The sequence below is a fragment of the Miniopterus schreibersii genome (genome assembly GCF_964146895.1).
Source record: "Miniopterus schreibersii genome assembly, chromosome: 9".
Classification (NCBI taxonomy): domain Eukaryota; kingdom Metazoa; phylum Chordata; class Mammalia; order Chiroptera; family Miniopteridae; genus Miniopterus; species Miniopterus schreibersii.
This window is the reverse complement of record NC_138118.1, coordinates 43758537-43776365: the sequence shown is the minus strand read 5'-3', so window position 1 is coordinate 43776365 and position 17829 is coordinate 43758537. Positions and strand designations below refer to the sequence as shown.

The 17829-nt window shown below is 45.2% G+C and overlaps 1 protein-coding gene across 6 annotated transcripts in view; it reads right to left on the bottom strand.

Moving 5' to 3' along the window:
• ATXN7L1 (ataxin 7 like 1) overlaps positions 1–17829 on the bottom strand; it is a gene marked incomplete at its 5' end in the record, with an annotated part of 234863 nt that overhangs the window by 41379 nt on the left and 175655 nt on the right. For all 6 annotated transcript variants that reach the window (XM_081147541.1, XM_081147535.1, XM_081147536.1 and 3 more), the window contains one exon: positions 14637–14859. In XM_081147541.1, the coding sequence (XP_081003667.1) occupies positions 14637–14859 (223 nt within the window). The remainder of the gene's footprint in view (positions 1–14636; positions 14860–17829) is intronic.

Genomic DNA, 17829 nt, shown 5'->3' with positions numbered 1-17829 from the left:
GACTAATCACAGTAACTCAAAGAACTCATGTATGGTTAGGTGCTGGGAGGGGTGGATTGTTGGCGACATCTCGATGACTGACTAAGCAATTTATTATTCTGTTTGCTTAGGTGACAAACAAGCCTGGTGGTTGCCCCCTGGATCCGCCAAAGCCCCTTAAGCTGCTTCCTGTGCAGTCTGAAGGCATGCACTTACACACTTCCCGGTATCTCACAATTAGCTGCATTTATCAGCTCCTTTCTTTGAGGAGCAGCATTTGAAAGGGAAAGATGAGTCCCCACTCTTCCCCTGCTGCTTTCATAATGCCTGTTTTGTTCGCTTGGGATGAACTCCTTCAGGGAGCCCGGCTGCAGCCTGCCTTCCTGCTGTGTCTAATACACTGGGAGTAGTTATCTCCTTGTTATCTCTGCACCTCTGTCTAGGTCCAGGGAAGGGATCCTACAGCCCAGAGAGAACAGCCCTCCCTCCTCCTCCTTGCTATGTGGGGATGATGTCTACCTTGTTTCTTTGGTGCTGCTCTGGCTGCCCACCTCTTCTTGTGTGCTTGGCCTGTCTGCATTTATCTTTCTGGACCAAGGCTTTAAGAAAAATGGTTCTCCTGGCACCAAGAACATCCCCCTCTCTGTCCAGTGATGTCTGCAAAAGAGCAGAGGTGAAGAATCTTACAGTGCCACTAATTGTCATAGAGCCGGCTGCTCACCCGCCAGCTATGCTTTCCTGGTGATCATGATTTATTCTTTTATCACCAACAGATAAGCCTTAAGAGAATGGTTCAGAAAATCTTGAGTCCTGCAGAAATCATTGCCAGCCCTGCTCCACTTACCAGGGCAGGGAAAAAATGGATTTGACAGGCAGGAACCTGAAGACATATGGTATTTGTGTTGTGGGTTATGTGTCTGATGAGAGTTCTCAACTGTCTGATTCCTTTCCACCAATTCCTTTGACAAAGGCCCATGTACAGAATTTTGAGGATCTCTGATTCACTGGCAGATCCTTGAAAGGGCCACCTCACCCAGCCTTTTGCGTTCCAAGCAGTGATAGCTTTTAAGTCATCCCAAGTAAAAAGGAATTACCCTATTTTAAAAGACTCAGAGAAGGAATTCTATTTGGGTCTCATGGATGCATTTTTGGGGCTGCTATCATGACATTATTTACATTAAATTTAAATTCTCTAAGTTCAAGAAATACTTGGGACATTCTTGAAGGCTGAGAGTTAGGCAGTCACTAAGTATCAGCCCAAAGAGCAGAGCTACCAAGTCCTGCCATGATGCACCAAAGACAGGAGGTACTACATAAATCCTGACAAGTGAATAAATTATTTTTTATGTGGAAAAAATTATTTTTTTATGTGGGAAAACTTTCAGAAAGCCAATTTGTGAGTGTCTGAAGCAAACAGAAAACAGGGTAATCAAACACATGCACAGAAAATAAGAAAATCTGCCAGATTAATCTAATAATATTCTGCGGCTGAGTGTCAGGCCTGGTGGTTGGGGAGGAAGCACTGTGTATAATCTCTCCTGGCCTTTGCATAGCTTTGGATTCTTTCCCACATAACACACCCTCAGTGGAAAAATGTGGTCAGAACACACTGCTACTGGGGGTAAGTAGCAGAGGCAAAAAAAAGATGGGTTAGCAGCGTCTCATGCCAGCCCAGAGGGATACCCAGCAGAGCTTGCTGGGGCCCATCGCTGGCCAAGAAGCTTAAAGCATCTCCATCAGTGACTTGGATGATGGGCTAAGACCTTGTCCCTCAAATGGGGGAAGAGGTGGTTAGCCTCTGAGAAGAATGAGGTGGGACTTTCCCTTAAGCCAGTTAGGAAAGAAGGAGAAATGAGCAGGCCGGCTTTGATGAATTGTAAAAGTGGCCAGAAACAAGTAAATAAAATCAGGGAGGACAAGCTGGACTGAACTGAGGGTCTGTGCCTTGTCCCTGTTCAGATTGATAGAATGTGGAGGGTGTTGCAAGATAGTTTAGGACAGTGGTTAGGGAGGCAGGCTTTGAAATCAGGCCTTTTTTATTGCTAGATGCTTTATAGTGGGAAAGCACCTGACTTCCCAGCCTCAGGGCCTCGACAAGCCCATGAGGACTTTGGTGGGAATTAGAAAAAGGGTGGCTGGCCAAGTGGATGAGTACTGGTTTTACTTCTTTCTTGCCCCCTTGGCATGGCAGCTTCATACAGTGCAAAACCCACACAGACATAGTAGGTGCCTGCCCTGCCTAGCTTATCCTGGGACTTTACTACTCTGGGCCTCAGTCTCCTTATCAGTAAAATGAAGATCATAACAAATATTTAGTGATTAAATGATATAATACATATAAAGTGCTTAGCATGGAACTTGGTACAGAGTTGGTCTTAAATAAACTGAAGCTAGAATAAAAAGGGGAGAGTGTTTGTAACTTATAGTAATGTGCAGTCCTATGCTGTATACCTGAAACTAATATAATATTGAATGCCAACTGTAATTTAAAAATTAAGAAAGGGGGGAGAGTGGATCATGCCATTCCCTCTCTCCATGACTCCAACGTTCCTGGGGTATATATGTATCTGGGGTGCAAGTCATCGTCACCATCAGAAATTTCTGTCCTGTTAGTCCTGCTGGTCCCACCATTATGGACCAGGCAGCAGATAGGTGTGAGCAGGGCCCTCCCATACTCACCTGGAGTGGAGGACCACTTCTGGGGGGTGCAATGAAGAGGGAAAACAGAACTAGGTAGGGAACCTTTCCAGACTTGATGACTCCTTTCTAGGAGCATTGACTCCTACTTCTCAGTCCCACCTGCTTCTCAACCCTTAGCCTTTCAGGCACCTGGACCAGTGGTTCATGCTCCTACTTGTGTAACACATTCTGGAGGAAAAGTGAACAGGAACTCCAGCCACCTTGCATGCAAACATGTCTCCTGTAACCCTGAAGTGTGTTAGGCAATGAGGGTCCTTGCTGGCTCTTTGACATCTTCTGGAGGAATAACTGCATGTGCTCCTATTTAGGCAGCTCCCAATTTCCTGGGAGCAGGAGGCTCCAGCACCAGCCTCTGTTAGAATATCCAGTACTTCTGTTAATCGGGTCTTCCTAAGGCACGGATCTCAGAAGCTGGTCTCTAAATCTGCAGGGAGATCTACGGTCACTATGTGTCCTGACATTCTGGGGAGTTGTAATGCTCCAAAACTAAGGGAAAAATCAGTAAGCCAGAGAAGAGAGGAAGATAAAGAGGGAAACAGAGTTCTGGCACAGGCTGTCTCTGGCGTGCACTTGGGACCAGCCTGCTTCCAGTGATGTGGCCTCAGGCAGTCAGCCCAGGAGGTAGTTAAGACAACCCTAACCAAACCAGCTGCACCTGTTCAATGCCTTTTCTTCCCCATATGAGAACTAAAGGCCTCATATTAAAAAGAATATCCAGTGAAATTCACAGCAGTGCATAAATGGTATCAGGACCTTTGAGCAGAGGATTTGAGAATGCGGAGATCAGGAAGCAAGTGTATTCCAGAGAAAGCGCTGGTGCAGAGAGGGACAGAGCCCCAAGTGCCCTAGCTGCAAGCACTGGCCCAGGACAGGACAGGTTGGGCTTGGGAGCAACAAATGCCAGCACTCCCCTCTGCAGCCACCAGAGGTCATTGGTTCCCGCTGCTGGAGCTGCAAGCTGCCTCTGTCTTTGGACCTGTCCCTTACCTTCTACAGCCAGTACAGCCAAGACATTTATTGTCTCCCTCAAGCCCTGGAGCCAACACTGACCAGGGGGACAGAAGAGCACTCCTCACAGAGCATCCTCCATTCCCATGCCAGGGAAGACCGGGAGCCGGACCTGGGCTCAGGTCCTCAGACTGCTTTTGGGAAGCTCTTCTGAGCAACACTGGGAATGAGGAAGTGGCACAGCATCACTGGCTACAGTCAGTATCCCAGCCTTGACTCCCCAGCTTCCTTCACAGAGGAACAGCCCCAGGGAGTGTCTTCCCTCTCAAGGGACCTGGGAGGCCAGGTGTCATTCTGCTCTTTCCTTCTCCGTATTGGAATCGGACTGGGTGGACAGCCCTGCACCCAAGCCACCTTCACCCAGAACGCTAAGCATACTGTTTAAACCTTCAAAAGTGTAGTCTTCACACTGACCTACAGCAAACTCAGGACATTTTTTGTTCCAAGTTAAATACACTTTGTATTTTTTAAAAAATTCCGGTTAGAGACCTTGGCCCCTCCTGACATTTGTCACTCAAGTCTACCTGCTAAAAGAGGTCCCTATCTCCGCTGTCAGTTCAGGCCTGTCATCATCGTTAGTCTGAACCTTAATGAAGATCCTCACCACCAGTCTTTCTGTCTCGGCCTCTCTGTGATTGAATCCACCTCCACTCAGCCACCAATGCAATCCTGACCTGGCTACTGGCTGTTTAAAGGGCTCTGCGGGCTCCCCACTGTCCAGAGTATGGAGTTCAACCTCACAGTCTGGTTTACCCACAGCTCCCACCAGGGCATCTTCTCCCCGTCAGAGCTCCACCTGGCTCTGGGCCTTTACATAGGCTGGACAGTTCCTTCTGCTCTTGTGCCCTTCTCCCCTCTCTGGGTGGATACTCCCTCATCTGCCCAGATCCGATGAGACATCCTCTTCTCTTGCAGTGCTGGCCATTCCTTCCTAGGTGTTTCTGTTGCACTTCTCACATCAAATGGCCAAGTTTCAGCTCTATGTCTGTGTCGCCTGACCAGACCTTGAGCTACCTGAGGACAGGAACCTGGACCAAGTGTATACGTCACTTCAAAGTTCTCTCAGTGATGTATACATTATTTGGCATTTAGAAAGAGCTTTAAATGTTTGATGAATAAATTAATGTTCTCAGTGAAGGTTAAATCACATAACACAATAAAAACCAAACCAGCTCTCTACCAGAACAAATGCTTTAGGTAAGGAGCAGCCTGCAGCTGTCTCTCTTCCTGGTAGAGGAGCCAGAGTGATACAGAAGTGAGGGTGAAGGGCTTCTGGCCCCCCCCTTTATTTCTCTCATTCTCCCTCGATACTGACACATCGCAACCTGCCATGAGGTGTGCAGCAGGCTGTGCAGTCACACGGAAGATGGTGTTTCATCCTTACCCCCATTTAGAGGAGGAACCTGAGGCTTAGAATGGTTGCCCCAGGGCATTCACTCAGCAAAGCGAAGGGCAGCGATGGGGTTTGACTTCAGGCAGCTCTAAGAGCATGTTCTTTATCACAGCATGGAAATGAGAAGAACAGGGATGGAGTTCCAGCCCCACCACTGGCCAGTCACTTTATCAGTCTGGGGCTCCATTTCCTCATCACATCACTGAGTAGGCTTGAGGCTCAAAAGGGACTGGGGCTCTGAAAGCATCTAAAAATGACAAGGTGCTATGCAAATATGAAGGACCAAGATTACTAATCTTTGGCTCATACTCTCTCTCTCTGTCATGCCGTTTCCCCCCTTCCCTAGCTGTCCTAGCCTATATTTCCCCCTAGACACTAGTCCCTATTTTTGAGCACTTCTGAGACCTGGCAAGGTCAGTTGAGTTTATTATACCCAAGGAGCTGTCCATTGTCCTTACCTTGACCATTTGAAAACCTAGTAAGCTTGTAACACTTAAATTTTTTTTTTCTTCAAAAGGTCTTCTCACATTTTATTAAATTTTATTCTTAGAGATTTGCTATTTTTAATGTTAATTACATGACATCTTTTAAAATTTTGTTTTTAGTTTGTTGCTAATGCATAGAAATATAATTGACTTCTGTATATTGATTTTGTATTTAACCACCTTGCTGTACTCTTATTAGAACGTTTTAAGTTCCTTATGCCTTCCTGGAAGGGACACTATTCCCAGAGATGAATATTCTGGCCTGTTTATATCCCATCCTCTTACCCATCTGCTCTTTCTTTTTTTTTTAAGTTTCTTTATCTTTATTGTTGAAAATATTACAGATGACCCCTTTTTATCCCTTTGATCCCCTCTGCCCTGCATCCACCCCACCCCCAAGACTTCTCCAGACCAGTGTCTGTGTCCATGAGTTATGCTTATAAACATATAAGTTCTCTGATTAATCTCTCCCCACCCCACCTTCCCTCTGAGATCCCTCACTCTGTTCCATGCTTCTATGTCTCTGGATCCATTTTGTTCATCAGTTTATTTTGTTTATTACATTCCACATCTGAGTGAGATTCACAAATTCCACATATGAGTGGTATTTGTCTTTCTCTGACTAGCTTATTTCACTTAGCATAATACTTTCTAGTTCCCTCTATGCTGTCCTAAAGGATAAAAGATCCTTCTTTTTTACAGCTGCATAGTATTCCACAGTGTAAATGTGCCACAGCTGTTTTATCCACTCATCTACTGATGGGCCCTTCTGCCCTTTCTACTCCTTGCCTCTGCTGCTCATCACAGTAACCTCCACCTACTTCCTTTTGTCCATTTACCTTTCCTCCCTCATCCTCTGCCCCACTCCTTTTCCCTTGACACCCAAACCTATACTACGATAGGCAAAAACTGGCCTCAGAATGTCCCCCCTCATCTCTATGTGAGGGGCTGGATTTGTAAGTGGGAATCCAGGGAAGGACTTCTGTGGAATGCCACACCAACTCAATTCCCTTCTGATTAGGGTTTTCCTCATGTGGCCAACTACATCCTGGGATGTGGGCACAAATACCATATAGGGGATGTGGTACAGGGGCGCACTCTACTTGTCTCCTCTTTAATTTAAAAGAAAATACCTTTCCCTTCTTCCCAGAGCACAGCCGTTTTTTCCTTCTTATCATCCAGGACTGTAGTTCTCCCTTCCTAATTCTAATAACTTAATGGGGTAAAAATAATTCCACAATGGGAACTGGCACTCTGATTTCTCCAAAAGAATTCAAAAGAGATTTATTTACATCTGTGGTTTCCTTTAGCATTAGAAAAATCTCTGTGAAGAGGGGGAAGGAGTTGTTTTATTTCAGTCATGTTCATTTACTCACTCAACATACATTCATTTAGGAAATATTTGCTGGGTGCCAGATTCTAAACATGGGGCTAAAACATGGTGATGCCAAGGAGCTCAAAGTCCAGCTGGGAGCAGGGATGGATAAAGGAGCAAACGAGTACAATATATGATGGTAGTTCTTATGCTGGTGTCTTGAGTGTTAATGGGATCTTAGAGGAAGAAGCATTTCAGTCTGTATAAAAAGTCCAGGAAGGATCCATGGAGGAAGTGATGCTAATGCAGAGATTTTAAAGCATGTGTAAGGACAAGCAGGGAGGCTGCTTCTGGGGAGGGAAACAGCATGTGCCAACACATGGAAGGCATGTTTGAGGAGCTACAAATAGATGGGGACACCTGGAATATAAAATGTAGGGGTTAAAACTGTGGCAGCAGCAGTTGGACAAGTGGGAAATGCCAGATCATACATCCATCTCCAAAGAGGTTAAACTTCTACTCTGTGGGCAAATAAGTGAGGGCCACCAAATATTATGAGCAGGGTGGGGGCACACAGCACTCAGGCTGGGTGCAAAGGGCAGACTGGAGTAAGGGCGGGGCAAGGGGACCAGGTAGAGGCCACTGCAAGAATCCTGCTGAGAAATCAAGGTGGCCAGAGGGGTTAGGTTACCGGCAGCATCCACAGCACTTGGGGTCTATAGCATTTCCCAGCCTGAGTAAAAGCCCTGAGATGACTCCTCTGGGCCATCAATACTGGTTCTTGTCCCCAGTTCATGCCAATACCAGGCAAGAAGTGATAGGCCAGCCTCATTTCTCCCAAGGCACTCAGCCAGGGCTGCTCAGTTATCATTTCCTCTCCATGAAGCGCTGAGAAGGCTTCCAGAGTCCTTCTCTTGCCCAAGCCCCCCCCCAACTCCAGAACATGCCTCCCAGTGGAAGCGTCCAGAGGAGGAGACAGTCTCCTCCCACCACACTGTCGGCACACACGGGAGGCTGGACGCCTGCTGATTTTTCTCTTGCTCTGGCTCATTTTCCTTCTAGAGCAGCAGGCTCATCTCCTGCATTTTTAATAGCTGAGCATATTTAGCATTCTGCACACGTGTGTGGGTTGATAAGGCCCAAGGAGAAGGCAACGAGCCATGCAGGGGAGGAAAACCTCCTCTCTGCTCCCGCCCACATCAGTGGATTTGTGTTCGCCTGGCAGCTTAGAGCGCTGGACCAGGGGAGCTAAAGTGACAACAGCAGGTTCGAAAGTCAGACTGGCTGATTCAGTCCCCAGTAAAAGGGGCCGGTCCCTTGGCCAAGCAGGGACTCATAAGTAAAGTCTGAAATGCTCACCTTAGCTCAAAAGAGCCAAAGAGTCATAATTTTCTCTTGACTTCCACCTAGGGATAGACTCATCTTGCCCATGTCTCTGTCTTTACCAGCATGACAGAGGAGGGGCTGAGAGCCCATGTGCAGGGTGAGCAGGGCATGTTGCCAGGCAGACCTGCAGGGGACATATCCAGTAGCACAGGGATGCTGTTTCCCTTTTTTTTCTAATGCAGAGTTATTGTTAATCTCCTCAGACACAGAAGAGAGAAAACAACAAATCCACAGACCATTTAAATTTGTGTGAGATGCCAGGAGGTCTGCCTGGATTTAGCACCGGTGTTTATCACTGTTCATGTGAATTTAAGCTACTCGAGAAAGAGCGCCTCTGACCTGCTGTTAACTTTAATCTAAAGGCCACACATGGCTGGTGCTTTCTTGGCCTTTAGGGCCGATGCAGACAGAGATCCTTTGGAGCAGGGGAACAGACTTCAGCAGGGGAGACTGTACGGCCCCACCGTGTCCTCCGATCTGTTCCACTGCACACCCAGCTGCAGGCTAATGTGAGAAAGAAGCGAGAGTTCCTTCCACCTTGAAATTTAGCAGTTCCTGTCGGGAAGCACAACATTAAAGAGATTGAGGAGCCACCTTAACACACCTGTGAGTCACAGAGCCAGAGAGACTCACCCAGAGTCACCTGGCCTAGTTGTCCAGATCTGGCTGGGAAATTCAATTTTAAATTTATTTTAATTTTAATTCATTAAAATTTAAAAATAGGTACTTGATTCAGTTAGAAAACGTTTAAGTATATCTGGAACAACTTGGGTATGCAAATCTATTTTCTAATTGTGAATTGTTAATGAAACCTAAATATGGGTCAAGTATTTCTGATGAAATTTAGTGTACAAATTGAGATGTGCTGTAAGTGTAAAATACACATAGGATTTTGAAGACATAAAAAAGAATGTAAATGATATCAATGACTATATGTTTAAATGATAATATTGTGGGTATGTTAGGTTAAATAAAATACATTATTAAAAACGAATTTTACCTTTTTTCCCCCCACTTTTTCAATGTGGTTGCTAGAAAATTTAAAATGACATGTGTGGCATACATTATATGCCCATTGGATAGTGCCAGTCTAAGTAATTGTAGATAAAAAGTTAACAGCTTCCAGGAATGAAAATCTTCCAACCCATTTCAATGGTCAGATCCATTTCATTCAGTTCAACAAATATTTACTGACAGGGGGCTGTGTTTGCTGAGTGCGGCCTACTGTGTAGAAGGCCCTGCAATTACTATTGAGCAGAAGCTTAATCTATGGCATAACACAAAGAGTCACAGGTAAGGTAAAAGTGAAGTGCCATGGAGATTAAAAAGAGACACCAGCATATCAGGTGGATGCCAAGGAGGAAGTGAATGAGAGAAGGGCTTCAAGGAAAAGGTGGCCAGTGGGATAGGCAATGAGGAACAGTGAGGATTTGGGCCAGGAAAGAAGGGCCAGGATGCTGTGGAAAGAACCTTGCTGAGCAGTCCCTGCTTCCTCAGGTTTCTCTTCCCTTAGTCCCCTATTCTCTAGGGCCCTAACCTTGGTTCCTGCTCTTCTCAAACCTTGTACCTTCTTGGGAGGCCCCATCTGAACCCATGGCTTCAATGCCTGCGTCTACATTGACAACTTTCAAGTCTCCATTGCCAACACATCTTTCTCTTTACCTCTGGGTCCATACATTCAATGCCCACCGACATCTCTATGTAGGTATTTCTCAGATACTTCAAACTCCATTGACTCCTCAGCTGAACTCATTCTCTCCTCCCAACCCTAAACTCTGGACCTTTTTATCTTTCTCTTGAGGAAGTGAAAGGACCAGTCACCTCGTTGTCCAAGTTAAGACCCTAGACATCCTCAGCTCTTCCTTTGTATTGCAAGCCCTATATACAACCAGCTCCAAAGTCCTGTGGAGTTTTCTTCCTTAATATTTCTCCCATCTGGCCCCTTCTGCACAACCTATTATCACTGCCTGGGTCCAGCTATCGATTTTGTGTAATCCAGGCCTTACCTGAATTACACAAAGGCATCCTCACTGTTCTTGCTGCTTCCTGAGTGGCCTCTCCAGCCATCCTTTATCTTGCTGTCAGGGTGGCCTCACTACAATTAAAAACTGCTCTTTTAAGAGCTCCAAGCAGTTTTCAGGGGAAGTCCAAATTCCTGAACTTAGTACATACAGAGAACTTGATAATCTACCCAGCCCACCTACCCAGTTCATCAGCTTCCCTCCACATGCAAATATTTTTGCACATTCTGTTCCTTTTGCCTGGGACACTCTTCCCAGTTTCTTAATTTTTTTTAAAAATTGTGGTAAAAATATATATAACCTAACATTTACCATTCTAATCTGGTTTCTTTGTCTAGCTCATTTCTACTTATCCTTCAAATTTAGCTATGTGGGACCTCTTCTGAAAACCTTTTCTGAGTCCTCAGCCTGGGTTAGGTGGCCTTCTTCTGCGCTTCTAGTATCTTAGCTCTTATCACATTGTATTCTGTGTTAGCTTATGTCTCTTTTTACAGACTCCCTAAGATGGTGTCTGTCTTATTTAACTTTGTATCCATAGAGCTGCAGTGTACGGTTGTACAGGTTATGTACTGCACTAGGATGCCTGGTTGAGGAAGTAAAGTAGGGGATGAAGACCATTGGCCAATTGTGTACCCTGGTCCTGGACAAAGGTTCCATAGGTGACATCAATGGGACCTATATATCCTTGAGGCTTGTTATAGAGTTGACAGATAGTATTATAGTAGATGCTCAGGCTGAGTAAAGACAGATGGATATTCCCTACCAGGGGAAAACATGGTAGGGAAGCTGGAGTAATGGGATAGTATTATATGATCAGGATTGGATTAGGGGGTTTAGAGGCAGTTTGTAGAGTCCCTTATGTTGAGCTGAGGGGCTAAACTCTTAATTCAGTAGGAACCTTTGAGAACTTTTAAGATAACATTGTGACTCAGAATCACAAAATATTCAGGCTTGAAAATAAATGAGACTCAGAGAAGTTAAACAAGTTGTTCAAGGTCACACAGGAAGTTAGTAACAGAATTGGGAGCTTGAACTGTCTTTTCTTTTTCTTTTATTTTAAAGATCTAAATTGACTTTATTAAGCGATTCATTAATCTGGCAGCATCCCGTCTAGCAACTAGAAGGGTGCTCCCCTGAACTGGCTTTTCTTGCCCCTCGCTCAGTGCCCATTCTTCCACACTGCTCTCTGGGGAAGCCTCCCTGAACCAAGGCTGAGCTCTAGAAGTCTCCAAGCCAAATCTTTCCAACCTTCCCAACACATGTCCCTGGCGATGGTGGGCAGGGGGATGATGGCCTGGCTGACCAGAGGTGAGAATAGGTAGGACACCACTGCAATCAATGCTCAGCCTCTTTCATGGTGCATCCGTGGGCCTGTCTTCAGAATACCTAGTTCAAGTTAGGTAAATTGCCCATTAGCTTTCTGTTCTTCACACAAGGCAAGAGCTCTAGCTTTTGGAGCCCCTTCTTATAAGAGCTTTTTCCCTCCTTGTGCTTCTTTTGGTTGCTTTTCTTTGGGGCCTGGTTAGTTTTTTCAAATTCTTTCAAAACCACCTTCTGCCTCTAGCTGAAGGGATCTTGCCCACAGCAGGTCTTACTAAGTGCGTGTTGAGTCAGTTGAATCAAATGTAGAGACTGATCTAAGCCTAATGGTCTCCCCAAAGGTTTGCCCCCTGGGAGGATTCTTGGTGCTGAGTCTCACCCCCCCCCCCCCCCCGGGACCACGTTTATAATTTATCACCTCTTTTTTCCTTTTTTTATCGTTAATCCTCACCCGAGGATATTTTTTCCATTGATTTTTAGAGAGAGTGGAAGGGAGGGAGGGAGGGAGGGAGGGGGAGAGAGAGAAACAGAAACATTGCTGTGAGACACACTGATTGGTTGCTTCCTACATGCACCTTGACTGAGGCCAGGGGTTGAACCTGCAACCCAGGTACGGGCCCTTGACCGGGAATCGAACCTGCGACCCTTCAGTGCTTGGGCCGGCGTTTTAACCACTGAGCAACACCAGCCAGTGTTCATTTATCATCTCTTGTGTTCATTTTATGATCTTCTGAGACCCCTTCTGGCTTATTCCTCTCGAGCCCCTTGCTTGGCCTTCCCTGTTTGGTTTCTCCAGCTCACTCTGGATGCCAAATAAAGGATTTCATTCTTTTCCATGTTCAACTTCAGTCTGAGTCTGAGCCATTTCTCTACTTTTTCAGAGATATTTGACTTCTTGACCTCTATCCTAGTTATAGGAGCTCTGTCCTTTGGCACATATGATGACAATAACATCATCATCAAATAGTTAGCAAATGTGTACTCTGCTCCAGATACCGCATTTGCTGTTTTTATAAAAAGTAGCTCACTTAATTCTCACAACAATCTCATGGGGTAGAGCTATTATTAGCCCCATTTTACAGATGAGTAAAACTGAGGTACACCAAGATCAAGTAACTTGTCCAACGTCACCTAGCTGAGATTTGTACACAGGCAGTAATTCTGGAGCTTGTATTACATCAAGACACCCAATGTTGCCTCAACAATCTTCAGTACTTTCCGAGGTCACTGATAAGAGGGAGACCCAGAGGCCCAGAGCCACCACACTGTGACTTTCAGGCTGGCTCTTCCCTAACCAGCAAATACTCCCACAGGATGGACCTGAGGGCCTAATGATCAGAAGAGAACAAAGCTTGTCCATGAGGTCCACTGGCATGACAGGTAACTTCTCTCCCTGACAGCTGTGGCTAAACCTTTCCACTCTATCACAGGCTCTTTACTTGATGTGGCATAATTAACTCTTTATGGTAAAGTCATCATAATCTCCAGTATACAGTGACAAACCAATTGGCGGATGGTTTTAGTCCACAGCTTTCCTAGGTATGAACTTAAGTGTAATTAACTATCACTAATTAACAGACCACTTTTTTTCTTTAAATATAATGGAGTCCACAATTATCCCTTGTCTGTCTTCATGAGGCCTGAAAGATAAAGCTAGAGGCTCTGTAATCAGCCAGTCCTTAAGTGTTCCAAGTTGGGTCCCTCAGCATTTGAGGATACAGGCATACCTTGTTTTATTGTGCTTCATTTTACTGAGCCTCACAGATGTTGCATTTTTTAAAAAAATATATTTTTATTGATTTTAGAGAGAGGGAGGGAGACAGTGAGAGAGAGAGAGAGAGAGAAACATCAATTGGTTGCCTCTCGCATGCACCCTGATCAGGGATCGAAATTGCATCCTGAGCATGTGACCTGACCGGGAATCAATCAAACTGGCGACCTTTTGGAGCACCGGGCAATACTCAACCAACTGAGCCACACTGGCCAAGGCAGGTATTGCATGTTTTACAAACTGAAGACAAAAATCCTCCATCAGCAGAAAGATTATAGCCCTAACTGATTTGGCTTAGTGGTTAGAGCATCAGCCCTTGGACTGAAGGGTCCCTGGTTCGATTCTGGCCAAGAACATGTACCTCACTTGCAGGCTCAATCCCTGGCCCTGGTTGGGGTGCATGCACGAGGCAACCAATTGATGTGTCTCTCTGACATTGATGTTGCTCTGTCTCTCTCTCCCTTTTCTACTCTCTCTGAAAAGCAATGGAAAAAATGTCTTCAGGTGAGGATTTAAAAAAAAGATTATAACTCGCTTTGTTTAGATACTTGCTTTATTGCGGTGGTCTGGAACCCACAATATCTCTGAGGTGTGCCTGTATTCATCTTCTCCTTCCTGTCCTCGTTTTCACTTTGGTTTCCTATCTGTCCATTCCGACTTTTTGGTAAAGACTGAGATTAAAAAATGAATTAAAGTCTCTGATTTTTCAGTCACCTGCAACCAGCTCTGTCCCACCGCATCAAAGGGGTGACACTCTCTTTGGATTTGCTCTTTTCGTACTGTGGTCAGCTCCCAATCACCTGCCTCTGCTGGCAGTTGTTCCGAGGAGCAGAACCCAGCTGCTCACAGCAGGAAGGCTCTGTGGGGGGTCTTCCTCCTGGGAATACATGACTAGGCCTGGGTCCCTGCTGGGCAAACTGACTGTGCCTTTGATTATTTACACCAATGTTTCTCTTCACTGGGGTGGAAAATTGAGAGGTGACTGTATCACTGAGGAATAGTTCCCTGCTACCTTTTTCTTAGACACAACTTGGCTCTGCTCTTAGAAGCAGAAAAAATTCTGTCAGGCATATGGTACTTTAAGGTCCCATGTTTTCTCCAGTGTTTCGGTTTCTTACCCCATCATTTCGGTTTTCTGTCCCTTCCCTCCTTAGACATGGCACCCAGGAAGAAAGCCAGAGGGTAAACACTGTTTCCTGTGGTGACAGGGACAAACAGTGAAACAGACAGCTGCTGGCTGCCAGCATCAGACACTTACCATGGTTTGTCCCTTGATCCTTTCCCAGAAAAGACTGTGTGCTGTTTGCTGCTGGAGGTAAGTAGATTGTCTTTGGGCGTTTTGAATGGCTTTGAGGTGCTGCTGGCAGAGTTATGGCCGCTGAGACAGGCTTTTGTTTTCACCTGTACTAGTGATGTCCTGGAATTGGAGGGTGGAGATGTTGGAGAGGGAGAAGGTCTGCACATTGAACCGTGTCTTCTCTCTACAGAGGGAGACAGAATAGAACTCAGCACATCATCTGTAGGAGGTGAGTCTCACACACGCATGCCATGCTCATACAACAGGCAAAGAGAAGTGCTCATCTCGCAGGTCCGCATCCCTGAAGCCTCAGTTCTGACCACGGTTTATCTATTTTTTTTCCTGAGTGAGAAATTGCCTTATTCAATTTCTTTTTATGACTTTTAAAATGATGTTTCCACAAATGTCAGTGGAAACTCCAATCAGTAATTTAAAATGAAAATACACATATTTAAACATATCTTTGCCTACTTACTACAGTTTCTCTTGCCACCTGCTCCTCTCCCACCAACTAGCACTAGCAATGATGACATTCTGAATTTCTATATTAAATGGCATGCTAAACTAAACCAAGGTTTTCATGGGAAGCATTTACCAGGCCTTCCTCTGCAAAACAACTTCTACAGGACTAGCAGAGAAGACACCAGGTGTCAGTTGAACACAGTGGATAACCACATAGCCAAAGTGATCCCCAGGCAGCTACCCAGAAGCTTCAAGGTCCCTCAGAGCAGTGGGCAGGGCAGGACTCTCAAGAGAATAAACAGGGAATTCTTGAACCTAACTAGCAGCAAGATCATCACTATGGTCAGAAGGACCAGCAAGGGCTGAATGAAAGGGTCTTTGAGAACCAGGGGTGACAGCATCTGTCCACACGCCAGCCAGTGGCCCCTTCAGGGCTCACTGAGTTCTGGGGTTGCAGCTGCTAAGCCAGGACACGCGGCCTCCCTTAATGCTTGAGGCAGAATCCACAGATGTGGGGCCTGGACTTGGGAAGGCAGGCACAGCTTCCTGAGCTTCAACAGAAAATACCATTGCTCTAGGCAGGCATGACTTACTTGTTCACACTCAGTCAGCCCTGTGGTCTCAATTCAATGGGTAGGATGAAGACACTTGACTGGGACAGCAAGTGCATGAAGTGAAGTTCTGGTGTCTACCCACTATGTACTTAACTGTTAGAGGGTAACAGTTTTGATAAAAGTTAAGGAACTTCTCCCAAGAAAAATGCATATTTATACATGCCTAAAACTTTGTACACCATTACAAGAAGTTATCCTGGATCCCCCAAAACACAAGGGCTCTGAAATCCTAAGACCTCTCTGGGTCTTTTGTGCCTCTACAGAGCCCAGCATATAGTTAGTACTTAATTATTATGTGTTCAATAAATAAATGAAATGATAACAAATGTCCTGAAGGGGAGAACTAGAGATCACCAATCTGGAAATTTGGGCTGAATGTGACATAAAAGAGGTGGGAGGCCAGGATTGCAGACCACATCCTCCCTTCGCCTCTAAGTTGTCTCAGGCTTTTCTCACCAGCGACACATTGCCGGCTGCTATTCCAGGCACCTGGCCTAGGAGAAGAAGGCCAGACTAACCTTGGCTATTTGAAATGGGACTTTGGAGTTTCTCTGTGCTCCCTGTGCCAACATCTACCACCCTGCCTCAAAGAGGATGACTCTAGTCCTCTGATGAAGTGGGAATTGTGGGGGAAAGTGGATTAATGAGGATCATCTGATTGCTGAGTATTTTTGTATGACCAGTGTTCATTCGTTGCCTACACTGAGTAACCTCACAGGTAACTTTTCTTCACCGAATCAGAGTAGACCGTGCATGTATGCTCAGTTTCCAGTGCCATCCTGTTGAAGGTTTTGAAAACCAAGAGCTAGTTACAGGGTTTCTGTTTTGATGTAGTAGAAAGAACCTTGGGCTGGGAGCCAGGAGTTCTAGGCTCCAGTTCCAAACATATCACATTAGTAAGCTTATGGTCTAGAGTTCACCACTTAAACTTCCTCAGTTTCCACGTCTTTATTTCTAAATGAAGCTGGTTCCTAGATGACTTCTAAGGCCTCTTTCCACTCTACTATCATAAATACAAGGCATACTTACACCTGCTCCTTCTCTTCTCTTCCCTCATGATTCCTGAATGTTACAGCAATAATCATAGCTGAAGTACTGAAATGTTTTACTCAGGCAGGGTTTTCCTTGGAGGAATTCATCCTTTGTGAAATTGCACTGGCTTTACAACCCCTGTGAGACAGGCAGGAAGCAGCCAGGCATCTCCACTCTCCTCACAACTGACTGGCTAGAGAAGACCCAGAGAAGCAAGGTGACTTGCCAAAGCGAGGGCTGATGGCTGCACGAGGAATGGGGCCCAGCGACTTCTCAGCAAGGCAGGAAATGGGGTGTACTATGACCAAGATTTGGAGCCAGGAAATTAGGAAGTGTAAGAATTAGAATCACTGAAGGTTAAAACTGTTCGGTTCATTCCACCTCCTGGCTGACTATGAGGTTATTGTTAGAGAGGCTCTCTGTTACCAGCTTGCAGGGCAAAACCAGTTGGAGAGAATGCTGGACTAGAACCAAGTCCTCTCACTTCAAATCCATAGTTCTTTCTACCCTTCAGAAATGTTTTGCTTAGCAATTTCTTTTTTGGCAGAGGTTTCCAAAACTAAAATGATTTTGCTTTTTAACCACTATTGTCTTGAATTTTCCTGCAGTCTTCCTTCACTCATTTGCTATCATTTGCTTAAGTTGGCTGGAGAGGGTTGAGAAGGACATGCAGGAATATTCTTCCGTTCAGGTGGGGAGAGAAGCCTTGACAACAAAGAAACTTTATTTTGCTAAACTAAGAGTTAAATAATGTCAACACCAATTTTTTTTTTAATTAAAAAGTAATAATACAAATAAACAAACATTAAGTCACAAGGAAGGGTGTCATTAAAGACAAAATGAATGGGCCAGACCAGCAATTCTAAAATCACGTTCGCAGAGAATTCTGGTTAGTGATCCTGCCAACCTGTTCTGCTACTACACTCACAAAAAATTAAATTAATGGACAAACTTTTTTCTTGGTTTTATATTTTAGTTCCACAAATGACCAATTGAAAGAGCAAGTTGCATATGAGAAAATATTAATCAAAACTTGAAGATAGCCC